General features: G+C 44.3%; 1 protein-coding gene across 2 annotated transcripts in view; it reads left to right on the top strand.

Annotated features, from left to right (window-relative positions):
* The window catches only part of si:dkey-215k6.1 (transmembrane protein 132C), a 360,978-nt gene extending 334,732 nt beyond the window's left edge, over nucleotides 1–26,246 (top strand). For both annotated transcript variants that reach the window (XM_052125216.1, XM_052125218.1), the window contains 4 exons: nucleotides 13,578–13,783; nucleotides 15,477–15,750; nucleotides 17,728–17,919; nucleotides 23,519–26,246. In XM_052125216.1, the coding sequence (XP_051981176.1) occupies nucleotides 13,578–13,783; nucleotides 15,477–15,750; nucleotides 17,728–17,919; nucleotides 23,519–24,694 (1,848 nt within the window). In that variant the 3' untranslated portion in view covers nucleotides 24,695–26,246. The remainder of the gene's footprint in view (nucleotides 1–13,577; nucleotides 13,784–15,476; nucleotides 15,751–17,727; nucleotides 17,920–23,518) is intronic.
* The last annotated feature ends 995 nt before the right edge of the window (nucleotides 26,247–27,241 follow it).

Below are 27,241 nucleotides of genomic sequence, written 5' to 3'. Positions count from 1 at the left end.
GCCATTTTATCATGGATTGCACCCAACTGATACCATTACAGTAAGCTCTATAATAAAGTAACTTAAAAAACAGAACTGCATTTACTGAATCAGCAGATTGTTATGAGAAAAACTCACAATTGTGTTGTTTTTCTTGAGACTTTATTTATTTATTTCATTTTTATTTACACTTTTCACAATAAACATAGTTTTAAAGCAGATTTGTAGAACATCATGTCATTAAACCCCACAGTGAGCAAGCTAAAGGTGACTGTCGCAAGGGGGGAAAAATATAATTTAATGAGAGAGAAAAAAACCTGAAGAAGAACCTGACCTCTGGCTTTATGATATATGTAAATATGCCAATATTATTTAGCGGTTTGAGCAAAACCGATCAGCACACATAATTGTATGCCCTTTTTTACTGATTCCATGTTGTTGTAAACTCTTTTACTGCCATTTTTACCATCATATCACATGTGTGCTTGTGTTGTGCTCATACTTTTTACATTTAATCGTCAAAAGCAGAGAATAACAAGTCTCGCTAGATTGTAGCGCTACAATCTACTTGCCGTTTGCCAATAACTTTCGAGCTCTTAACTCTACTATTTTAAACTAGCTGCTCTGTTCTGCAGTTGGATACTACTGGGCTGTGAACATTCAGCGTTGACTCTCCAGGGAAGAAACAGTATTTTGCCGCATTCAATGTTGCACTGCTTTGTTTTAATCACTTCTAAAGCATTAACTGTTTTAGCACTACCAGTTTATGTAGTTATTTACGATACAAGACTTCAAAGTCTGCTGCAATATGATTTCAAGCTGATTCAGGGGCCTGCGATCGATATGAAACAATATTATGTGTTTTGTTTTACAAACAGTTATATTTATTATCCTACAAATGCAACCAAAATGTAATTTACATTATTTATTGAGCTCTCTGAAAAGAGATTATGAATCCCTGCTTGGGTTAACCAAAGTAATGAAGAGAGAATAAGATCTCCTATCAATATTGAACCCTTGCCCAACTATCTTTACTTTTAGTGTACCCAAAGTCACATTGGATAAAAGCATCTTCTAAATGAGAAACTATTGAGTTTGGCTGGTGACACTGAAATTATTTCATGGTAAGATAACAGCATTTTCAGATATTTGGAGTTAGCTGATGTCATGTCAACAAGAACCAAGCTAATTAAACTCTCAGACTGGTTTAAGAGATTAGATTTAAGGTTAGCATCACATTTTGAACTCTAATTCCCCTCTCTATCTCCTCAATCTATTTATCTTTCATCTTTCCCCTTTGTTCCTCTGTGACACTGATCATTTCCAGAGCTTTTAAGTCTCACATCATGAATGCAATGCGACTGGTAACGATGAGCATTACTGTATGATCAATCACCAAAAAATTCTAATTATGCTAAGATATGTGCATCACAACTGAACATAGTGAGAAATAGAAACAGGTTTATACCATGTGGATCTAAAATCAGAAATTTCACTCAGCAGAGGCATTTTGAGAAATCACGTAAAGGAGAATATTTACAGATGAATATTTAAACTGATAACATATGTTAAACACAGCCAAAACCCCACAGGGGATTTTTTAACCTCAGGCTGTGTCACAATTAGAGTCTGGAATCTGAATGTATCACCCTCTGCAGTGGAAATGCTCTAAATGTTTATTAAATTCTGGCTTAAACTATGGAAGAAAGGTGTATATCAGTATATCAGTGTGCATGTGCGAGTACACATTAGTAAAATACCAATATTATGACTTTTTTTTTCTAAGCCAACATAAATAAAAAGATTACACTTTTAAGAAGTTTTAGAAGCATTTATATCTAGGTGTTTGGAGGTTTAACATTTTTATAATCTTGGACATCCTAATTTGTCCTTTTTTGATCCAACAACAGTAAAAGTGAAGATGCACAGTGTGCAAGATCATCAGTCTGTTTTAAAAACCTCTCCTTCTCTCTGACCATTGCTCGGCAACCAGTGAACCAAAGCTGCTCTTGCCTGTCCAGGAAATTGAATCCGCCCCTTCCAGCTGATGCCCAGCTTCTTTGTCTATTTCTCTTTTTTTCTTTCCATTTTCTTTTATGCGCTCCCTCTCTATCTCTATTGCCTCCTCTTTGCCCCCCACCAATCTCTATCTCTCTCTTCCTCCTCAATGCCGTGGAGCGGCAACTGCCAATTCTTCAGAGTAATTTGCGAGTTGGGCGGGTGATGGGATTGGTGGATTGCGGCACCTGGCAGTGTTTTGCATTGTCAGCCAAATAATCTGTGATTTATCACTACAGAGATCAGCAAGTAGTGGAAGAAGACACAGAACAGATAAAATTGTGAGTAAAATTGAGTAAAAGTGGAGAAATGAAGACAAAACCGACAGGAGAGACAACAAACTGTTTTCTTAGAGAAGTGGAATTGAATAGGGTGTGTGGGATCAGCACTGTTGGGATGATCTGTATATGAAGACTCCAATTAGTAAAGTTGTAAATGCCCATAGATTGACAGCAGAAAATGACTTAAATTATTGCCTTAAAGGTTAGTTCTTTGTCTTTTTAAAGGAATTCATAAACATAATCAGGTGTTTTACAAAAAAGGTCAAAAAATTAACCTTATTTGTCTTATTCCCCTTCTGTCACTCACTCGACCTTGTGTTGATGTAGTGACACTAGGGGTCGCTCTTGAGAGCCCCGAACACCTCAATTCTTTTGAGAAAAGGCCAATGAGAATTGGCGAGTGGAATTTGCATGCGGTATAAAAGGAGAAGGAATGCCCACTCTCGTTCAGATTTTTTCTACGGAGCTGAGTGGGCACTAAAGGGACGAGCTTGGAAACATGGCTAGCGCTTTCCAACCCCTCGGGGTTGCTGGACAGGACAATTTGACTCTGCTATGCGATTCAGTTTGGCAGTCACTCGTCCCAGTTCAGCAGCGTCAGCAGCTTTATTACCTGAAGTGGTGCTTTTTCGCGAATTGGAGTTGTTCCAGAGCCAAAGACCCCCCAGAGATGTTGGGTCAGTGCTTTCCGTCCTGCAGGAGAGGCTAGAGGGAAGGCTGTCCCCTCCACCTTGAAGGTATATGTAGCTGCTATAGCTGCCCACCTTGACGCAGTGGATGGTAAGTCCCTAGGGAAGCAAAACCTATTCATCAGGTTCCTCAGAGGTGCCCAGAGGCTGAATCCTCCCAGGCCATGCCTCTTCCCCTCATGGTATCTCTCCGTGGTCCTCCTGCGCCTTTGGGGAGCCCCCTTTGAGCCGCTAGAGTCAGTCGAGCTGAAAGCCCTCTCCTTGAAGATGGCCTTCCTGATTGTGCTCACCTCCATCAAGAGGTTAGAGGACCTGCAAGCATTTCCTGTCAGCGACACTTGCCTGGAGTTTTGTCTGGCAGATTCTCATGTTATCTTGAGACCCCGGCCAGGCTATGTGGCCAATGTTCCCACGACCCCTTTCAGGGATCAGGTGGTGAGCCTGCAAGCACTGTACCGGGAGGAGGCAGACCTAACCCTGTCATTGCTGTGTGTGGTGTGTGCTTTGCGCACCTACTTGGTTTACACACAGAGCTTTAGATGCTCTGAGCAGCTCTTTGTCTACTTCGGCAGACAGCGGAATGGGAATGCTGTCTCCAAACAGAGGCTTGCCCATACCAGGCCCAGGCCGAGCCCGACCCTTTGGGAACACGAGCACACTCTACTATGAGTGTGGCGTCCTCGTGGGCACTTTCCCATGGCACCTCTCAAGCAGACACCTGCAGAGCAGCGGGCTAGGCTACACCCATTACCTTTGCGAGATTTTATTATCTCTGGGTTGAGCCAGTTTCGTCACGTGTTTTGTCAGGTATGAACAGGTAGAGTTTGGAAATACGGAACAGCTAGCCAGGTGTATTGCGTGCGTATAGTGCCTTTCCCCTCCCCTGAGGTGAAAACTTGCCCTTTTACCCCCTGTCGAGTTCACGAAGTCGTGGACCCTAGATGTCCTTCCTCCCTAGCCCTGTGGCTCACAAATTCAGCGGAGGAGTTTGCAGCCAGACCCACTAGATGTACGAATATGCCCCTGTAATAGGATAGGTGCTCCACAGGTGCCGATTATTCCGGTAACCCCCTGTGATGTATTTTCTGTGGTACGGTCTCCCTGTCAGCAGACCTGCATCTACCTTGGACCTTGGGAAGAGCTCTCTCTGCTTCCAGTTGTTGTGTTTGTAGAGCTCCTCCCCTTCAAGGCAGGACCTGCCACCGCGCCTCTTCCATGTGTGGTTGGTGAGCCCACGTGTCGTATTGCCACATATTGACCTCTTTGGGCAGGATATGGTGTCCGCAGGATCTTTTCCCTCTAAAAGAATAGGAACGGAAAAGAACACCTTCCCTGATGTGTATAATGGCCTTAGATGGCCCCAGCCAGATCTAATACTCTGTAGAGAGAAAACATTGAGAGAAAAGTTCATGCTAGTTATGTGTTATCCTCAGTGATGTGGGGAAGTACATGACGTCTTTTTGTGGCATTGGGGGAGGTTACGTGCAGACCGAAGCACCTGCTGTTGTGCACGCAGCAGCTTGCTTGCAGCTGCATCAGCAGTTCACATAACACAGTTCAGCTGTTGTGGCATTTTTATATAGGGACCCCTAGTGTCACTACCTCGACACAATGTCGAGTGTACTAGCCGCTGAAATGGCCGGACATTGTCTCCGCTCCTCAGCATAAAATATTAATGAGAGAAATTCTCCTTTTATTCCCATATGTCTGCGGGAGTAGCATGCAAATTCAGAGTCCAGTTGTGATTAATAAACCACAAACGGCTTTGATTTAATACAATTATTATATACTTTGCTATGTGTATGCACTGTGAAGCATGCAGCACATACATACATAATATAATTATTGTAATGAAATTATAGCTTTTTGGTGTTTAATATCACACTGGGACAAAAGGTGAGAAACGTTTGGTTACGTATGTAACCTCCGTTCCCCGAGGGAGGGAACGACACGTTGTGTCGGAGAAGCAACACTAGGGGTCTCTCTTGAGCGCCGATATCCACCTCTGATCTATGAAAAAAGGCCAATGAGAGTTGGCAGCCGGTATTTGCATGTCCCGCCCCCGGACATACGGGTATTTAAGCGGCGCAAATACGGGAGTTCATTTAGGATTTTTCTGAGGAGCCGGAAATGGTCCGGCCACAACAGTGACTTGGTTCAGCGACATGGCGGAGGAAAGACACAACGTGTCGTTCCCTCCCTCGGGGAACGGAGGTTACATACACAACCAAACATTCCCCTTCTGTCGCTCTCTCCATGTTGTGTTGGAGAAGCGATACTAGGGGACCCATTCCAATCTTGCTATGCGCTGAACCGTGTACGCGAACTGCCGATACAGAGGCGGGCAGGGATTTCATCCAGTGCCGCGCATCGTCTGTACCTGGCTGCACGTACCCTTCCCCAATGCCCCATAAGAACATCGGAATCCTTCTAGTTACCCTGGAAGGGGAACAAGGCGATGTTTGCCAACATGGGAACGGGCCAGCCTGGCTGGGCCTCTTTTCTCTCTATGTTTCTCGCATAGAGCAATCACGGCCGGGGCCCTTACACGCAAATAGGGAAGGGGGTCTTACCCAGACCCTGCGGAGACCACACCTGCCCTTTTTCTTGGGGAGTAAATGTGGTAGACACGTCACACGGCCGTCTTAGGGCTTGTGTGGAAAGTATGGTGTGGTGGTAGATCCAGCCTCGAAAGGGGGGAGTTGCTACAGCACAGCGACCGGGGCAGCTGTAACTGCCTAAGGGAGACACGGGGGTCCGCTCGTAAAAGACAGAACCGTGGAATTACACACAGGGGGAGTCTGAGCAGGAGGGCTTACCTGTGGAGCACCTATACCAGTACAAGGTAGCCATCAGGGTACCCGCAGTGGCTTGGGTCGGCGAGTTCCTCCGCTGAACCGCGGACCCGGAGGGCTGGGGAGGAATCGACCAGGGTCCCGACTCGGAGTGGGGCGCCCTGGGAAGAAGGCGCACTACTATACCTTGACGTCAGGAAAAGGGCGCTGGGTGCAAGCGATCCACCCGGCCGGTCGGTCTACGTGTTACCGAGTTCTACAGGCTCGGACCTGACAAAACACGAGACGCAACCGACTCCACGCAGAGGTTGTAAAACCTCGCAAAGGTGTTGGGTGTTGCCCAACCTGCGGCTCTACAGATGTCTGCTAGGGAGGTGCCCTTGGCCAGTGCCCACGAGGACGCAACACCCCTTGTTGAGTGAGCTCGGACCCGCAAGGGTAGGGGCACGGCCTGGGTGTGATAAGCCAGTGTGATGGCGTCGACAACCCAGTGGGCGAGCCTCTGTTTGGAGATGGCATTCCCTTTCTGCCGTCCCCCAAAGCAGATAAAGAGCTGCTCAGAGCGTCTGGTGCTCTGTGTGCGGTCCAGGTAAATGCGCAGGGCGCGCACTGGACATAGCAACGAAAGGGCTGGGTCTGCCTCCTCCCGGGGCAGCGCTTGCAGGTTCACTACCTGATCTTGGAAGGGTGTGGTAGGAACCTTGGGCACATAGCGGTCTTAGGATCACAGACGTATCCGCCGGACCGAATTCCAGGCAAGTGTCGCTGACAGAGAATGCTTGCAGGTCCCCGACCCTCTTGATAGAGGTGAGCGCGATCAGCAGGGCCGTCTTAAGAGAGAGGGCCCTGAGTCCAATTGATTCAAGCGGCTCGAAAGGAGGTCTCTGGAGTCCTGTCAAGACTACCGAGAGATCCCAGGAGGGAACTAGGCCTGGCCAGGAGGGATTCAACCTCCGGGCGCCTCTCAGGAACCTGAGGATCAAGTCGTGCTTACCCAAAGACTTGCTGTCTACAGGATCATGGTGGGCGGCAATGGCGGCAACATACACCTTGAGGGTGGACGGGGACAGCCTCCTGTCCAGCCTCTCCTGTAGGAACAGGAGCACTGACCACTTTAGGGCGTAAAGGTGCCTGGTAGAGGGGGCTCTGGCTTGGTTGATTGTATTCACAACGGTCGCCGGTAAGCCAGCTAGCTCTTCCGCATCCCGTCCAGGGACCAGACGTGGAGGTTCCAGAGGTCTGGGTGCGGGTGCCAGAGCATGCCCCGTCCCTGAGAGAGGAGGTCCTTTCTCAGGGGAATTCGCCAGGAAGGAGCTGTCGCGAGAAGTCTGAGTTCCGAGAACCAAGTCCGAGTGGGCCAGTAGGGGGCAGTAGTTGTGACATGTGGCGGGAGCATATGCCGCCTTGGCAATTTATGTACGCCACCACTTTGGTGCTGTCCGATCTCATGAGGACATGCTTGTCCCGAACTAACAGGAGGAACTTCCTGAGAGCAAGAAGGACGGTCAGCAACTCCAGGCAATTGATGTGCCAACGCAGCGGGGCCCTTTTCCAACGACCCGCTGCTGCGTGCCCGCTGCACACAGCACCCCACCCGGACTGGGAGGCATCGGTTGTGACCAGAACGCGTCGGGACACCTGCCGCAGGGGCACTCCTGCCTGTAAAAAGCAGAGGTCTGTCCAGGGTCGTAGTGTTTTGAGGCAGGCGGGGGTGATCCTTACCCGATGCGTGCCGTGGTGCCATGCTTGTCTCGGGACTCGAGTCTGGAGCCAGTGCTGGAGTGGTCTCATATGCATCAACCCCAGCAGCGCGACCGCCGCGGAGGACGCCATATGCCCCAGGAGCCTCTGGAAAAGTTTTAGAGGGACCACTGTGCCTGGCTTGAAGGAAGCGAGGCAGTCCAGCACCGACTGAGCACGCTCGCTCGTGAGACGCACTGTCATTGAGACTGAGTCTAACTCCAACCGGAGAAAAGAGATGCTCTGAACCGGAGTGAGCTTGCTCTTTTCCCAGTTGACCTGAAGCCCCAAGCAGCTGAGGTTCCGGAGCACCTGGTCTCTGTGTGTGCATAGTAACGCTCGAGAGTGTGCTAGGATGAGCCAGTCGTCGAGGTAGTTGAGAATGCGGATGCCGGCTACTCGTAGCGGGGCAAGGGCCGCCTCTGCGACCTTCGTGAAGACGCGAGGGGACAGAGACAGGCCGAAGGGGAGGACTTTGTACTGAAATGCCTGGCCATCGAACACGAACCGTAAGAAGGGTCGGTGTCATGGCAGAATTGAGACGTGGAAGTACGCGTCCTTCAGGTCTACCGCTGCGAACCAATCTAGATGCTGAACACCAGCCAGAATATTTCTCTGCGTGAGCATTTTGAACGGGAGTTTTAACAAGGCCCGATTGAAAACTCGCAGGTCCAGGATTGGTCGTAAGCTGCCGCCCTTCTTGGGTACAATGAAGTAAGGGCTGTAGAAACCCTTCCTCATTTTGGTTGGAGGGACGGGCTCCACCGCGCCCTTGGCTAAGAGGGTCGCGATTTCCGTGCACAGGGAACTGGCATGCTCGCCGTGTACTGCGGAAAGGCGGACGCCCCTGAAGGGGGGGCGGGAGCCGGGCAAACTGAATTGCGTAACCGAGTCGAATGGTCCGGTGCAGCCAGTGTGATGCGTTGGGAAGCGAAAGCCATGCTTCCCAGCTCTGCGCTAGGGGCACCAAAGGGACGAGTATTTAGCGGGGCGGAACGAGTATTTAGCGGGGCGGAACAGGTAGTGCAGCGTCAGGCGGCTTCGTTGCGACCTGAGGCTGAGGTGCTGAGAATAGACTCAAAGCACTTACCTTGCTCCGCGCACCCGGCAGGGGGAAATAGCTCTTTTATTGAGAATGTGGGTACCACAGCCCCCGTCAGGGGGTGTGGCAAATGAAAAAACAAAGGATTCTCCTCCCGGCCCTCCACCGGGGGACGGAGCGGTCTTACCACCTCCGGAGCTAATGTCTTCGGCTCTGGGTCGGCTGTCTCAGGAATGCTTGGGTCCTAGAAGGGGTTCGTGAGACAGGGGGCATGCGCCGCCTGCGGGGTGCTCGACGCTGGGGCTGAGAGCTAGGCCCGGGTTGAGCAGGAGCAGGAGCTGGTTTCTTCGCAGGTGGACGCCCTCGGCGGGCAGACGGGGCAGGGCCCGTAGCGGCAGGTCTGCGGCGGGGCATGCAGTGAGAGATGGCCTCCGTCTGCTTCTTCACCGCAGAGAACAATTGGGTGAAGTCCTTGACGGTGTCGCCGAAAAGGCCAATCTGAGAGACAGGTGCGTCCAGGAAGCAGTTCTTGTCAGCCTCACGCATCTCGACCAGATTGAGCCAAAGATGGCGTTCCTGGACCACTAGGGTGGCCATCGCCTGTCCGAGTGCCTGCGCTGTGGCCTTCGTCGCTCTCAGGGCGAGGTCGGTCGCTGAGCGCAGTTCCTGCAGCACATCAGGATCAGGTCCACCCCCGTGCATGTTTCTGAGTGCTTTGGCCTGGTGGACTTGCAGGAGGGCCATCGCATGCAGGGCAGAGGCAGCGCGTCCAGCCGCACTGTAGGCCTTCGCGTTGAGCGAGGATGTTGTCCTACAGGGCTTGGATGGGAGTACGGGGCGGCCACACCAGGAGGTAGGGCTACCGGGGCATAGATGGTGCGCAACTGCCCTATCGACCTGGGGAATCGCCCAGTATCCGTGGCACTCTCCGCCGTCGAGGGTGGTGAGAGTGGAGCGGGTGGCACCTAGACGGGCGGAGAGCGGGGCTCTCCACGTAGACGTCAGCTCGTCATGCACCTCCGGGAAAAACGGGAACGGGGGATGCGAGGCCGCGAACGGCGTGCTGCCCCCAGGAACCAGTCATCCAACCGTGAAGGCTGTGGGGAGGATGGAGGGTTCCAATCCAACCCCACGCTCACAGCGGCCCGGGAAAACATGTCAGACATCTGAGCGTCGGCCTCAGCCTGGGCCTGCTGGCCTGAAGGCGGCAGTCCAGGGGAGTCCTCAGCATCAGACATCACACTCTCCGATGCAGCGGCGAGCTCATCTGCTTCGGGCTCGGGAGGATAGACAGCCGGGCTGTGAGGCGAGCCGCTATCGCCGCGAGCGTAGACGGGGACCAGCGAGCGTGTCGGGGAACGGGAGGTTCGCGGGGGACTACCCTGCGAAACTGCACCCGCTGTCACCCCCAAATCGCCCCCAGCGCCAACCGCATCGTCCTCAATCCCGTGGGAAGAAGGAGCAATGCGGGGTGCAGCTGGGGTGGCTTGCTTTCTGTTGAAAGCAAGCCGCGACCGCAACGTGGTCATGGTCATGTTCTCGCAGTGAGAACATGAGACATCCACAAGCGCCGCCTCGGTGTGATCGCGGCCCAAACACACGAGACAGCGCCTGTGGCCGTCTGAAGCGGAGAGCACTCTACCGCATCCAGGAACAACACAGGGGCGGAAGGGCATCTTGAAAAAGACCGTCCTGAAAAGGACGTTCAACGCCGCTGTGTTTTGCTCTTTTAGAGAAATTACTCTTTTAATAGGAATTTAATACACAGTGTGTGTGTGTGTCTGCGCTGTCGAAGCGCTCAGGGGCAACAATGCACACCGTGCAATGTGAAGGAGAAAGCCACTGTTGTGCGCCGTCAAGATCCAACAGCATGCATATCGTCAGAGGAAACAGGAACGTTTAAAGTGGTGTGTAACTCGCAGCAAACTGCAGACAGACCATTGGCTCCGAAGAAATTTTCTGAATGAACTCCCGTATTTGCGCCGCTTAAATACCCATATGTCCGGGGGCGGGACATGCAAATACCGGCTGCCAACTCTCATTGGCCTTTTTTCATAGATCAGAGGTGGATATCGGCACTCAAGAGAGACCCCTAGTGTCGCTTCTCCGACACAACGTGGAGAGAGCGAAAGAAGGGGAACTACCATCAAATACACACACAAATGCCAAAATAAATGCTTGGTTTAAATGGACACATGAAATGGGAAAAAAAATATCATGTTTAATGCAATTAAATAATAATACTAAAGCAATATGTCACATCTGATATGTTCTGTTGTGCAGAACCTCATTTGACCAAAAATATCTCCAGTGTTGATTGGATTGTCCTGTGAGGATTTTGCAGAATAAAACTTCAGTTTTGATAAAATTTGATAAAATAATGCAATGTTATGTTGAAAAATTGTATTAACTATAATAATGCTGTTTTCATTTAATAACATTTTTGACAAATTAATTTGGTTAGACACCACTTCGATTATTACATTTAACTAAACTGTCGAATACAGAATTTTTTATAAATAACCCACTAATAAGCACAATTGCTTATGACGTCTCTTTTGTTTTTTGCTTTAATTTTACCACCGTGTGTTATATAAAACGTCCTTAGAATATGTCCTTGAAAATTGTGGGAACCCTGATTCATTTTCACACTGTATTACATGTATTACAGACTCACCTATATTTACACACTCTGGTGTGATTAGACTGTGATTGGACTTTGAACTCGGATCGTTGTTGGAAACCAGTGAAGCAATCAAGCTGATACGTGAGATGATTGTCTAATTTGAAGCAACACAAAATTATTTTCAGAAAATATACTTTTTATTTCTCATTTTGTTTTTAGACATTATCGGCTAGGTTCAGGCATTGGTTTAGGGTAAGGATTTCTGTATTGTGTAACTCTCATTTTATTTTAGATCAATAATGGTTAGGCTTACGTAAAAGTTTTAGGTTAGGGAGGTGCGTTTTACACAAGAAAACCTTTTGGCGCCCCCTGCTGCACATGTCACTGGGAAACTGCAGCCAAAAGGGTAATGAAGCATGTAATTTAGTTTTTGCAAAAATGTTGTCATGGTCATGTAATGTCCATGAGATCAGGCTGGGTATTACCTTGCATAATTTTACTGCTTAATTTAATACATTTTTCTTTTTTTTTATGATCAACATCAGATAAGTACAACATTGTGTACTAGACACCACAATATTTAACTCATGTTGTGTTTTTGATGTTCTGATGTGGTCACATGCCACATCAGCTACCATTTTCCTTTGCCATTAGCCTCACGGTCCTCAGACCTGGCACAGTCATTTCTGCAGCAGAGAATGATGGGGGCGGCAGCTCTTAGACCAACACAGGAGATGTTCAGAAAGATGAGTGGATTGAAAAAGGTGCAAATTGCAAGAGCAGAGATGGTACCAAAAGTAGAGAAATTGAGCGTATCATCCTTGCAGGGATTTGTGGGTAATTGCTCTCTGAGAGTCACACACATACAAAGACTTGAGGGCTTGTAAAGGGTTCCTTTTATCAACCATCACCCTGTGTGTTTGTATGGTAGAACATTATATCCTATATAAATACATCCACTGCATGGATTCTGTTACACATCCTCTCAGGGCTTTCGATAGAATGTGTGTAAGAGTGAAAGCATTTGCTTTGATGAAATGGCATTTCTTTATTTCATATGATCAGCCTAATTGCTTGCATTGAATGAATCACATTGCATTTTATTTGGACTTTTGGACATTTATAAAGGTCTTTGTTTAACTGTCTCTTTAGAATGCCAATTGAATCAATCATTTTCTTACTCTCTTGCTCTCAAACTCCCTGTTGAATAAGCATTCCTAGATCTTTTGACATTTTCTTCAAAATTATTTGCCCCAAGTTGATTTGGTTTAGTGTAGATATACACATCAAAGGACTAATCATAAAGTGTGGATTAGAATACATACCTGTGTGTCAAAAGACTGAAATTAGTCAAATGAATCAAGCCAATTTCCTAAACTTCAATAACTCATTGTGGCATATATAGTTTGAATATTCATCTTCACTGTTCTTATTTATTTTTCCATCACTTATTTATCTCTCTCTCTCATTGTAATGTAATCATTAGTCTCAGCATCAGACAGCACGCAAACTGACTACCCACAGTCTATTCTCCAGCAGTCTGATGCATATTGACTACAAAAATGGAAAGCAGTTGTGAAATTCACAAGCTCCAATCAGATTGGGGCTCAGGATGCACAGGTTTTTATTTTTGTCCAAAATAAGCTGGAATATACTAGACTAAATGGTATGTCGCAGGTGGCAGGTCAGAATCAGACTACACAAGATTAAATGATCTTGAACGATAGGAAGTATGCTAGTAAACATGTTTATGAAATGAAAACACTGGGCAATGCACAATAGCTTCACATTTTGAATCTTACGTGATTTGTGGGCACACACACACACTTATACACATATTCGTTACAAACTTCAGCATGCCCCCGCGGTGACCCTGAGCTGTAATAGTGAGCTGTGATTGCTTCACGCTGCTTGAGCTTGTGTGTGTGTGATTTGCCGGTAGCAAAATGATAGCGCTCTGTTTGCCATGACAACGTCACACAGACACAGCCCATCAAGGTGTCATAAACGTCCAGCAGATGCAGACCACCATTCACCACTGCACAGAGTGAGATGGAGGACAAAATATAGAGAAAAACATCAGAAAAAAGGTCTAAATAAATAAAGAGAAGGAGAAGAAAAGAAGGGTTTTCTTAGAGAAAAGACAGACAGCATAAAAACAAGACACAAGTCTCTATAATTATGTGAAAAGGTGCTTTCTCTCTTTTCTTGAAATAAGTGTAATTGTGGTTAGTGTGTAGGGAAGAATCAAACCAAATGCCACAGCCATTACAAAACACAAAACTGTTCGATTCACCTCTACATCACCTCTTCTGTTATTCAGTTTTTATTCTGACTCCCTTTTTCTCTCTCTCTCTCTCTCTGTAGGTATCTCTTGGTTGTGATGAGGTCTTAGTGAATGGAAAAGAGATGAGGGGGCGTGTCTCTCTTCAAGTGAACTTTACCTACCTCTATTTGACCACCCAATTAGAGCTCACCGTCTGGGTGCCACGGTTACCGCTCCAGATTGACGTCTCTGATGCAGAACTCAGCCAAGTCAAAGGATGGAGGGTACCCATCATCACCAACAGAAGGTGTGTGTGAGACAGAGAGAAGTGCATTTTATTTTTATGTGTGCGCGCAGTCATCTTATTTACAGATGTAGGGGGAAGGGCACACTTTAGTTTTTCAGCCATGAGACATCTGCCATCCCCTTTCATTTACATGCTATAGTTTGTGTTTGTGTGGATATATGTCTGCGTGTTGGCCTTCAGTCTGTCTGCTGGGCCCATTTTTCAATTTGGCCAATTTGTGTCTCTCTGCCTGGAGAAAACACTGTTACCACCAAAAACCACACACGCACAAACACACTTATACCACATGCTATGCTTCCCTCTAGGTGAGCAGAAATTTTGAAGTAATAGTCTCTGAGTGAGAAATGAAAGGGTGGAAAAAGAAAGAAAGAACAAAAGAAAGAAAGAAAGAAAGAAAATTGTGAGTGATCAGACTTTTTCCTCCTTAATTTGACAGATGGATAGCCAGCTGCATTGAAACACACAAACAGCTTCATAACCCTGAAATGAACACTCAGAGTAATCAATATTTGAGCAGCTGTAGCTGCTGCAAAATATTTTAAGAAGTCAAAGACATTTATAATTACTGTCTTCTCAGTTCTATGTCCATAATTAGAGACATAGTTCATCCAAAGATAAAACTTCTGTCGTCATTTAAAAAAGAAGACATTTTGCAGAATGTCCAGTTTGTTCTTTCCCATTTAATAAACGCAAATAGTCCCTTGGAAGAAAGTACTGTAAATGCCCAGTAATACTTCACTTTGCACATTCCATTCCGTCTCGCGCACAGTTGTGTGTGCACAGCTTTGAAAGTATGCCTCACATGGATGAGCGTGAATTGACGTGTTTGACACATGCACAGTGCAATTGCTTTCTTATACGCTACCAGAAGTTAGAAGGTAGCATCGAGTCCTATCATTTACAGGACATCCGTTATGAAGGATCCTGAAAGAAAAACTGAGGATCTGCCATTAGAGGAAGCAAGAACAATAACAAAATGATGGAGAATAATCTGTTTTTCAACTACTGCCTTACAGTATAGCCCAACTGTGCATATTGCCACCTAGTGGACTCTTCTATCTCAACAGCCAACTTTACGGATGCACACAGTTCGCGGACAGTCCTGATGACTAAAATGTCATCACGCTGACTGTGCGCAGACCGTCGCGGAATGTGGACAGGCGAAGTATACTTTAGGCTTAGGTTATACAGGTTTGGAAAGACATGAGGTTTATTTAATGATGAACAGTTTTAATATTGAGGCCAATTAACCCGTTAAGAAAGCCTGCAAATAAGGTGAAAAAAAAAGAAAGTCTGGGGACACTAACTAATGACATTAATGACATTAGTGAGTTATTATTTCAGTTTCATATTTTCTTAGTATAGTTGGTGCATTGTTACCTTTTAGAATCTTGAATATTGTTTACATGTCCGTAAACGATCTCTCTCTCCCGCACCATCCTCCGCAGTTGGCCTTTATCACTCTCGGGGGCTTGATTAGCATGATAAGGGACCGGGTGTGTAGAATCATGACCCGGCCCCACCCTCCGCCCTGCCACACTGATAATAGCCTTTTAACTTTTTTCACATTGCACATCAGGGCTTCTGTAGTTAATAAGCCAAGATGAAGTCACCACTTCAGGTTTAGGTCACTGCTATTGCATTTTGGCTATATTTGACTTTACCATTTTCCTTCCTGGGCTGCATCCCTCAGGCCAACACGTGACAGCGAGGATGATGAGGAGGATGAGAGGAAGGGCAAAGGCTGTGCCCTGCAGTATCAATATGCTCTGGTGCGCATTCTCACACACTTCGTAGCCGAGCCAGCAGGCCCCGGTGGGGAACTTGTGCACATGCTGGGCTCTGATTGGTCAGCCGACATCACAGAGATGGTCCTGGACTTCCTGAAAGTGGAGGATACACGCATTGCACGACTGATTGATGGGAGAGTGCTGGTGGGAAGAGACCTGGGTATCACCACTATACAGGTAAGTACATCTACCAATCTGTCAGTCGGTTGGTCGGTCGGTCACTTAAGCTTTAATGTCATGATTATAAACGTACAAAATAATTCCAAAGTGTATAGAGTCATGTAGCAACGAAATAGACAATATCAAGAAATAAGGTTCCGTAAATAAAAATATTAGTGGTAAAGTAAGTGACATTTTAGAAATAGTGTGAAATGGAATAAAAAAAAACAAAGGAATACAATTTACAAATTGCTAACTCTGTGCTGTTTTGGTAAATTAAGATCTCACAGTATTAGTAGAAAAAAGAAATTGTTGTGCTGCACAGTTGTTAAGATTAATATACGAGGAGTCTATTTTTAATATCTGCCTAATAAAATAATACATTGAAATACCTAGTGGTGAGAGATTTTAGTGGAGCCTTCAAAGCCAGTGTGTTTCTTTGAATTTATCTAATATGACAGCTTAGTTTCTAAATAAGGTGCTCCCAAAATTAATTTAGATAACTTGCCTTTGACAAATAAATAAACAACCTGAGACATAGTAACACCTCCCTTGTCAAACACAGTGGAAATATTTGCAGTGCCATTGCATGTGAGTGATAACAAGCTTGTTTGCCTACAGGTGTTAAAATCTAAGTGGTGCTGAATGCTCAGCTTTGAGTTAATACTCAAACAGTATTTGGCCTCAAACTTGAAAATGTATGACTGTCATTGCATTATAAAACAAAACATCAAACAAAGAGGCATTTCTTTTCAATAATGCACAAGCACAATTTTCAAAACTATAATCTTCAAAGATATAATGTTAAGTCAAAACAAAACTTAGTGGAACATGTTCATAATTATTGTGATGATGTGCACTTCTGGTTACTCTGTTAGGACAACTGTGTTAACTGGGGGAAGGACTCACTATCTATTACCTTGGTCAAAATTAATTGCTAAAATGGGAAATTTGGAAAACACAGTTCTGAGAAAAGATCAAGCATTGATTTGTTATCAAACCACATAATGTCTACATATTGTATTATCAATACAATGACATTCTTAATTCATTTAGTTAAATAAATAATAATAAAAAAATAAATGTTGGTTCCACTGTAGCTATTCTCAGTGAAACATGTTGGAATAGGTTTTGTGCGGAATTCTTTCTGTTCTTTTTCCTTCGCTCTCGTTTAGGTGATCGCCAACTCTTTGATTTCCTTCCATTTTAGTATTTACTTTTCTGCCCTCAGCTCAAGAATCCTCATGGTGTCAGTTAACAATTTTTGGTCTGTGTTAACAGGAGATTGTGCTCGATGATGACACGTTGAATCCAAGTGCTCCTTTTACACCTGTCATACTTTCTGTCTGTTACAACTAAGCAATGTTGCAAAGCATCAGTTGGTATCTCCCTGCCTTTGCTTTGCTTTTAAAAGGATGGATAATATTATGTGATAAAAATGGGGGACTGTGGAAAGGATTTTAAATGATGTAATGTTTTAACAATATATATTTTAAAATGCTTCATTAAAGGTGAAGTTTAAAAGGTGAAGCTTCATTAAAGATCTGCCATTGGTGAGCTTACAGATAGTTCTGCATAATAAGAGACATAAGGCAATAAGAAACATGTAAAATCTGGATAATTGAGTGTGTGGATAAAATTTAGGGTAACACTTTACATTACGGTTCTATTTGTTAACATTAGTTAACAACATTATTTAACATGAACTAGCAATAGACAATAATGTTAATGTTGATTATAACATATACTAATAAATAAAAAAGTAAAACAAACTAACAATGAACAATTGTATTTTTATTAACTAACATTAACACAGGTTAATAATTGCTGTAAACAATATATTGTTAATTTTTATGATACCTAATGCATTTACTTATGTTAATCAATGGAATCTTATTGTAAAGTGTTGCCAAATTTAGTGTATATGCATACAAGCTACAGTATGTGAGGATTGGATCACTGTGCCTCCTAAGGACATTTCTCTGTATTTCCCAGGTTATATCCCCTCTGTCTGACTCTATTTTGGCTGAGAAGACCATCACAGTGCTGGATGATAAAGTGACCATCACTGATCTGGGAGTTCAGTTGGTGGGCTCACTAAGTCTCTCCCTGCAGCCCAGTTCTACCAACAACAGAGCCTTCTATATCACAACCACAGCTCAGGACCTGCTGCACACACACAAACAGGTGAGAACCATGAGTGATGACCACCAGAACAACCAATTAACCACCGAACCCTTTAAGTTTAGGCTAGTGTGAGGCCATGTCCACACTAATATGTTTTAGCTTGAAAACGCATAGATGTAATTATGTTTATGCCTCTCATCCTCATCAGAATGTCTTTTTCCTTCAACTAAAACAGAGGTATTCCAAAACGCAGAATTAGAGAATTTGAATTAGTTGGAAAATTCTGGATCTTGAAGTTGAGTCTTCCGTATTTTACCTGGAACATTCTACAACAAGATGTTGAGGCTGTTAAGAATTAAGCTATTAATTTGTGGATATGTTCTAGAACTAGAATTTGTGGCTACCATGAACTGGCTGAAATATTCTAGAACTAGAATTTGAGGCTACCATTTAGTCAGAACATTCTAGAACTAGAAGTTTAGGCTACTGTGAATTAGCTGGAATGTCCAAGAACAAGAATTTGAGACTACTGTGAATTTAACTAGAACTACAGATCTGTCTAGGAAAAATGCCTTAAGTTTTGAGGGTGATTTGTGTGAGTGTTAATTTAAACCACAATTGAAAGCATTTGTTGGGCATTTAAACATTAAACAGCTGCAAGGGAACCCAGGGTGATTAACAATCATCCACATTAAAAAGTTTCTCATTAATATTGTTGCACTTTTGATGAATATCCATAGATGCTACCTGGTTTAGTGCCAGATTTGTTATAGAGCCTGTGGCTAAGGAGAAAGTGAGAGCTTACATGCGAGATTTTCCAGACAGGCAGAATGAACTACTCAGAAACCCCTCACCTCCCTCATACTTTCTTGAAGTGGAACATTTTAGAGTAGGTATTGTAAAGTACACCTATCAACTGTCCACAGTGCCCTGCCAACAGCACAGATCCCATTGCAGAAATAATACAGTAATATGCATTCTGCAAAACAGAGCCTCTCTGTGCTCTAATAGCCCATGCCCCCTCAGTGGAGACACGGGTACACATTTTGGCAGGTGTTGTTAAAACTGAGAAATGAATAGCTCTAATATCCTTCTTCCCCATACAGTGCTGCTTTCCTTGCCTTCTGCCAGCAATTTCCCACGCACAGGGCCCAAGGTTAACTATGACTGAATGAGCGTGGGTGGGAAAACACTGCAAGAGTCTCATTTGGAGTTGTTGGCAATTACAAATATATATATATATGATATATATATATATATATATATATATATATATATATATATATATATATATATATATATAAACACTTTTGTCTCATTTGAAGACACTGCCAAAATCAATGTGGCCACATTTTTAGAGCTTGTCCTTGCATGCAATTTTTTATTCAAGCAGTTGATCTGCAGCTTTCATTTTGAAGTGTTTGATTAACTCCACACACTTTGCATCCTATATTATTCAAATCTATATCCTATAATAATTTGTCTTGTATTAAACTGTATACATTTTATACAGTGTTCGTCTGATCTTGGAAATCCAGGAAAATACATGGAATTTGGAAATGGGGTTTTCCAGGCCTGGAAATGTCGTGAAAAAACAAATTAATCTAACAAACTATTTTCAGCAATGTAAATAGGCTTAGAAATCTCCAAGTTTGGAATAACTCAGATAAGCGCTACACAGAGCCCGCACGGAGCAGTACGCAAAAAGCATTGTTGTGTAAACCGAGTAAATTGTGAATAATGCAAGAGAAGTTAGCTCATGAATTCTCAAGCTAAGATGATTATTGTAAAAATAAATGAATTAGTACATTTCATATTTACATTACTGTTTGAAAATATTAACGTTTTGTATGTTATGACTCACCGTTGTTAATTAAGCTAATGGTGATATATGCTTGTCAATCCGAGCAGTGTTAATTTTCCACTTCTTGATGAGCAATCATTAAAAGTCTTAATATCAACTACATCCTTCTGTTTTTATGAAAAACATGACAGAAGACGTGCAATGATTTTCAGTGATTCCCTGATTCTTTTGCCTATATTTTTGAAGTTGAAAGTAATGAAATGCCGTCAATGCATGTGTCTGATTCGCTCTTTGAGTGCTTCTCACAAAATGCACTTATGAAGAATTTCCCTCTCTCTTTTCTGTTTCAAGTGGTCCAAAAACACTTGTTGTGAGTCGTTGTGAGCACTGCAAATGATCTCCGACCATCTCGGGCCTCGGGAGGAATTTTTAGTTTAATTAGTTTTAAATCCAGAGTTTAGCATTTTATAGTACATGCATAGCCAAGATAATGGTATACATTTATTCCAGTATTTGTTTGAATAGCAAAAAAGTGGCTTGTAAAAAATCGAATTGAGTGGTGAACTCGGTCAGAAGTTTTTGTACCCTGCTGAACAAATGTATCTTTTTATTAATTTAAATTCTATGCATTAAGGTAAACCATGTAGGGCATTTAAAAATAAGTGTTTTAAAAAGTGAGCACAAAATAGAGGGCTTCCAAAATTGTGACTGTGAGACATTCAAAAGATGAGGGGAAAGGACAAGACAAGGCAAAAAACAATGTGTTTGAAAGCAAAATAAATAAATTAAATGAATAATAATAATAAAACTTGAATAAGATGCATATTTTGACTGTTATTCAAACAGAATTCAAATTGTATGTATGTTTTTTTTTTTTTTTTTCACAAATTACAGAAACATTTAAAAATGCTGCAAAAGAGGTTGAGTTTTGGAAGTTTTTGGAAAAGTCATGGAAATATACTAGTCAATATGTGAACGAACCCTGTATATAAATGTTTTGATGTGGTTAAAATTCATTAGCCCAATTTTTGTAAAGACACAACACAAATATTTTACATAAACATTTGTTGAAAACTTTAGTAGGCTTGACAAATAAGTCTTTAAGGAATAGTTAATGGAATAATTCTGTCATCATGTACTCTCATGTTGTTCCAAACCTGAATTAATTTCTCTCTTTTATTGAACACAACAAGAGACATTTTAAAGAATGTTCATACAGCTCTTTTCAAGTGTCCAGGGGCTGTGATGCTCAAAAAAGGAGCTCCATGAAAGTAAACTTGTGTGTTATATTCTAAGTCTTCTAAAGTTATTAGACAGCATTGTGTGGAACAGACAAAAATTTAAGTTCCCCTTCTGTCGCTCACTTCAACATTGTGTCAAAGAAGCGACACTAGGGGTGTCTCGAGAGAGCCTTTCGCATCTCTGATCTATGAGAATAGGGCAATGAGAAATAAGCAGACAGAATTTGCATGTCCCGCCCCCGGACATACGTGTATAAAGGGAGGGAAATGCACACTGTTCCTCCCATCTCTGAATAGCGATTGCAGTTGGATCTACAGCGCATATCAGCGGCTTTCTCCCTTCTCTACGGCAGTGCAGCTTTGCCCCTGGGCGCTTCGACAGCGCAGTAAAAGAGTTTATTTCTCTAAAAGAGTTATTTTCTCTTAAAGAGCATATAAAAAGAGCTGGCGTTGAACATCCTTTTCAGGACCTGTCTTTATAAAGATGCCCTTCCACCCCTATGTAGTTCCTGGATGCGGTAGAGTGCTCTCCACTCCTGACGGCCACAGGCGCTGTCTCGTGTGTCTGGGCAGCGATCACACCGAGGCAGCGTTTGTGGATGGCTCATGTTCTCACTGAACATGACCATGGCAACGTTGCGGTCATGACTTTCCTTCCTCAGAAGGAACGCCACTCCAGCCACCCCCCGCATTGCTTGTTCTTCCCACGGGATTGAGGATGACTCGGCTGGCGATGGAGGTGATTTGGGGATGGCAGCCGGCTCGGTTTCGCCGGGTACGCCCCCGCAAACCACCCGCCCCCGGCTCGCCTCACAGCAAGCCTGCCTATCCTCTTGAGCCCCCGAACTGGATTATCTCTGCTGTATCGGAGAGCGGTCCGGCATGTGACTCGACTGCTGTGTGGCTGACGCCCAGATGTCCGACATGTTTGCCCAGGCCGCCATCAGCCCCCCCGGTTCCTTTCTTCCCGGAAGTGCATGATGAGCTGACGAGTTCGTGGAGGACACCCTTCTCCACCCGTCACAAAGCCTCTCGCTCATCCGCTCTCACAACCCTCGATGGCGGAGCCATGGCCCTCCTGCAAGTTCACCAGGCCAAGGCACTTAAATATCTGCACTTGGGTAGTCCTGATCCCAACGTGCTGCAGGAACTGCGCTCAGCGACCGACCTCACACTAAGGGCCACGAAGGTCACAGCACGGTCACTCGGGAAGGCGATGGCCGGGCACAGCGGTCCCTTTAAAACGTTTCCAGAGCCTCCTGGGGCATATGGCGTCCTCCACGGCAGTCACGCCGCTCGGGTTGATGCATATGAGACCACTTCAACACTGGCTCCAGACTCGAGTCTCGAGATGAGCATGGGGCCGTGGCACCCCCGCCTGCCACCAAACGTTCAAACCCTTGACAGACCTCTGCTTTCTACGGACAGGAGTCCCCTTGCAGCAGGTGTCCCGACGTGTCTTGGTCACCACAGACGCCTCCAAATTGGGTTGGGGCGCCGTGTGCAACGGGCACGCAGCCGCAGGTCGTTGGAAAGGGGCCCCGCTGTGCTGGCACATCAACTGCCTAGAGTTGTTGGCTGTACTTTTTGCTCTGCGGAGGTTTCTCCCGCTAATCCAGGGCAAACACGTCTTGATCCGATCAGACAGCACCACCACGGTAGCGTACATAAATCTCCAAGGCGGCATACACTCCCGTCACATGGAGGGAATGAGACGTTGTGTCCTCCCGGCCACGTCACTGAATTAAGCCACTTTTGCGGCTGAACCTAATTGAAAAAATCCTAAATGAAACAGACGCATTTCCCTCCCTTTATACCCGTATGTCGGGGGGCGGGACATGCAAATTCTGTCTGCCAATTTCTCATTGGCCTTTTATCATAGATCAGAGATGCGAAAGGCTCTCAAGAGAGACCCCTAATGTCACTTCTTCGAAACAACGTCTCGTTCCTTCCATCAGGGAACGGAGGTTACATCCGTAACCTAGACGTTGTTTTTGAAAATCTTCCCCTCAGCATTAGCACTCTAAATTCACTCAAATTTCTAGTTCATGTTTTTTAATAAGTATTGGTTCAAATCAGCTTCACAGAAAATCGTGCCTTAATTGCATAATGCTAAAAATGGTATGGATTTTATGTTCTGCTTTTAACGGCAAGAGATGTATGTTAAGATTGAATTCACTCCTTTGGAGCAAGTGAAGAGTAAGGTGTTTGTTTTAAGCAATTTCCTTTTCCTTGTTCAAGTGCAATTTACTTAAATGAGACTTTTTATGAAAAACTTAACTTGAATTCCTTCTGGGTTTATCATGAGATATTTTGAAGTTATGTATTCATATATAAAGAAAAATAACCTTGACAGACTTTCTTTAATAGCTGTCAGTTTAAATGGAATCACAATCACAAATGCATCAAGTTTGTATGTTCAGGGATTAGATGTGTTTTCAATGCAGAAAGACGTTATTTTAAAAAAGCAGTGTAGTATGTATCAGTGCTTCATGACCCTCCAAGGACACCGATGCAAAAGCTATGAGAATGTTTTTGACTTTTAACTCACTTGAATTTGTTGTTAAATCATCTGTATCTTTCTATTCTATTCTTATATCTGTATCTCACTCAGGAAGCTACAATTAGTGCATGGATTCAGTACAGTGATGGTGCTGTGACCCCTCTTGACATATATGACCCCAAAGACTTCACCCTAACTATCACCTCATTGGATGAAACTGTGGTCTCCACCTACCAGGACCAATTCCAGCGCTGGCCTGTTGTGGTAGCGGAAGGAGAGGGCCAGGGGGCGCTGATACGTGTCGAGATGATGATCTCAGAAACCTGCCAGAAATCCAAGAGGAAAAGCATCATGGCAATGGGAATAGGGAGTGTACATGTAAAGTTCGGACAGAATGACCTAGAGCAGAGCTCTGGAACCAAAGAGGAGAATAGACTGGACAACAGCTCAAATGAACAGAGACATAAGGTTGTAGAACCAGATAAAACAGATAGCTGGAAACACACAAATACAGCGGTGGACAGAGAAGAATCAGTATTGAAGAAAGTCAGCACCACTACAAAGACAGCACTAATTAATCGCTCTGGGGGCAATAAGCAGGGCGGTGGACAAAACAACAGTCCTGGTGACTATACCAGATACCCTGCACAGGTGGAACTACCTGGTGGAGCTGAGAGTGACCTGACCCAGTCTCCAAGAGGTCTGTCAGACCTGGAGATCGGTATGTACGCCCTTCTCGGTGTCTTTTGCCTCGCTATCCTCGTCTTCCTCATCAACTGTGTAAGCTTCACCTTCCGCTACCGGCACAAACAGCTTCCTGTTTTAGAGCAAGGTAACATGAACCATGCCCACGATTGGGTGTGGCTTGGCAACGAGGCAGACTTGATGGACCATGGACCACTGGCACACAATGATGAGTGCACAACTGCAATAGACCGCAACGAGGGGTGTGAGGAGAGTAAGTACCTACTCAATGGGAGCGGCCTTCAGAAAAGCATCTCTTCACATGGACATAGTCTACCCCACGGGCATTCCGATCCACGGTCCTATTCCGGCAACGACCCTACTGGGAATGTGGAACCCCTCAACAATTCACCCAGTGCAGCCAAGCGCAAGAGGGTAAAATTTACCTCCTTTGCCACTGTATTACCAGACGAAGGGGGGCCTTACACCAACTCTATCCTTATCGGGAATGAAGATGACATTAAGTGGGTATGTCAAGACATGGACCTGGGACATTCTGCCGAGCTCAGAAGCTACATGGAGAGACTGCAAGACAATCTGTGAGAGCTAGGAAGAAAGAAAAGAAAGAGAGGGAGGACAAACAAAAACTCACCAGAAATGCCTTTGCGTTGGGGGGGAGGTGGATGTGGAAAAAAAGAGCAGGAGTACAGAGAAAGATTAATTAATAAAGAACTGAAATTGGATACATGCAAGGAATGTCTAAACGAAAGTCAAATGAACAAATAAAGTCCTTCTGAGTCTGAAATTAAGTAGCAAATTCACAGAAAGGGGAAATGGGTGAAGACAGACTGGCATGTTCGAACTGCCTCTGACAAGCAGTCCAGGTGGCACAGAGAGAGCAGCTGCCAATTGGCTATCGCAGGGACAGAACGCCAGTTACCGACACCCTGAATAAACAAGCCTAAACAAGACCAGCAAAAGAAAGAATGAAAGGAAACAAACTTGACAGCTGTACAGAAAATAGCAGTTCAAGAAAGTCAATGAACATGAAAGGAGTTGTTATTGCTAATGTAATTTAGTTTTTGTATTGTTAAGATTTAAGTCTGAATAATTGATAGTTACAGTACAACAGATCTTATTTTTTAAGACATTGCCAGGATTGTTTCAGATCAGATTAGTATGTAAGTAGACCAGAACAGGGCTCTCACAGTCCTGGCTTGCCCCAGATCCAGGTGTTTTTTTTTGTTTGTTTTTTTTTAACACCAATTTTGTACTGTCTGTCCTCCAGTGTGAATTCCGAGAGAGTTGGGGACGGGGGACATCCCTCGGCTGGGATGCCAGCCATATCTGCATACCGTTTAAGAAGTCTATGAAAAGCTCCAAAACACCACAGTCCTCCCTCAATGTCTCCTTTGGGAGAAAAACACAAGATATTGGTGATGAAAAAGCAACATAATAATAAATAGACTCTTCATGCACTGTCCATTTTTTCCTAGTGAATGTGAAGGACAGAGGACTTCTTTTGAGCCCCGATGGGAGGTTGTTCATTTGCACAATAAGAATAACGCAGGATTGCTGGTAGTGCATATTGGCCCTCAGCTGATGTGAGACCAATCTGAACTGTGAATACAGTAAATGGCCCAGACTTACAACCTGACAGTGAATCAGTCCGGCCCCACATAGATTTGAGATAACAAGTATCGGGCAGACTATGTAGAAATCCAACCTCACAAAATGAGTTGTGTTTGTTACAAAACCTTATGTTTGCTGTGATAGAAAATTATACAGAATAGCTATGGTCTATTAATCTCCGGTATGGTAAATGTATGAATGTTTCTCTTTTTATTGAGGGCAAAATGTACATAATATACCACCTTTTCTACATGGCTGGAGCACCTGCCCATGGTTTTTATATGTCCTATGTTTTAAAGCAACTTTCTCTTTCTGCTTCACCAACCCCATTCAATGCTCCCCAATTCCCAGAATCCTTGTTGTTTATATTACTGAAGAGTTGCAGGGAAGGACAAAAGTAGAACCTTCTCTTCGAAAGCTCAGGTGAAGTTACGCTCACAGGCGAAATGTGGTAGAGTTGAAATGTAGATTGTAAGAATGCAATATTTATTTGTAAGTGTAACATGAGATAGGATGTAAATAAAGTGATTCAAAATGTATTGTGGACACTGCAAAATGGCTGTTGCCTACACGAGTACATTTTCACATTTGAGACAAAGAATCATGGGATGGTTTTAGTGTTTCCTATTCTGTTAAGGATTAATGATAGACTTTGATATAATAAGACACATCCAACTATTACACATTTCCGAGTGAGTATGCAAAACAAAATGTTGTGCCCCATGTATCTGTCTAACGGGGAGGGGGTGTCATCCATTCTAAGTGTTGGGGGGAGGGGGGTGATGTTGGAGGTGTCAAGGCCGATTGCACCCCCTTTAGTGAGTCGCTGGTGCCCCCCTTTACATGGCACCCCTAAGCATTGCATACTTTGCATGTACTGTATGGTTTTAGCGCCTCTGGACACATCATGGGTTTTGTCAGGACTTGCACATTTCCCATTTAAACAGGATACATTCTTTTCCTTTGACATATTATTCCTGTTAATTTCAAAGGTGTTTAAATACTTCAAAACTACAAAACCAATGTGTGAGTCTATCGGTTTGCCAAAAATTATGCAGTATGTATGCTGCACTGTCATGCTTCTTGATTTTAGCACTTGTGTTAAATGACAAAAAAAACAACAACTGCCCACAAGTCAGAAATGTTTTAGCCCCCACCCCAATTTTTTTTAACCTAAACATACATACCAAATTTTTACCAAGAAGAAATTACAGGATGTCTTGTTTTCTAGGTTTTATCATGGGATTGGTTCAACTTTTACTCCATAAAGTTTTATTCTATTCTGGCCTTAACACTATAAAGCATAGTGACTGTTCTTTCTTACTAACTTGCTTGGTTTAAGCATTATACAGTTTATTGTCAATTGTGGTGAAACCATATAATAGAATATAAGAGAGAAAGAAAGAGATGTTGAGCTTATGTGTTTGCCAAGGCGATCAAGACACCTCCTCAAGCAGAGAATAATAAACTGGACTGAAGCATAAAGAACCTCTTTTAGATGGTTCATCATCCACATGA

The sequence above is a fragment of the Xyrauchen texanus genome, chromosome 4 (genome assembly GCF_025860055.1).
Source record: "Xyrauchen texanus isolate HMW12.3.18 chromosome 4, RBS_HiC_50CHRs, whole genome shotgun sequence".
Taxonomy (NCBI): Eukaryota; Metazoa; Chordata; class Actinopteri; order Cypriniformes; family Catostomidae; genus Xyrauchen; species Xyrauchen texanus.
The sequence above is the reverse complement of the archived record's forward strand: the minus strand, read 5'-3'. Positions and strand labels throughout refer to the sequence as shown.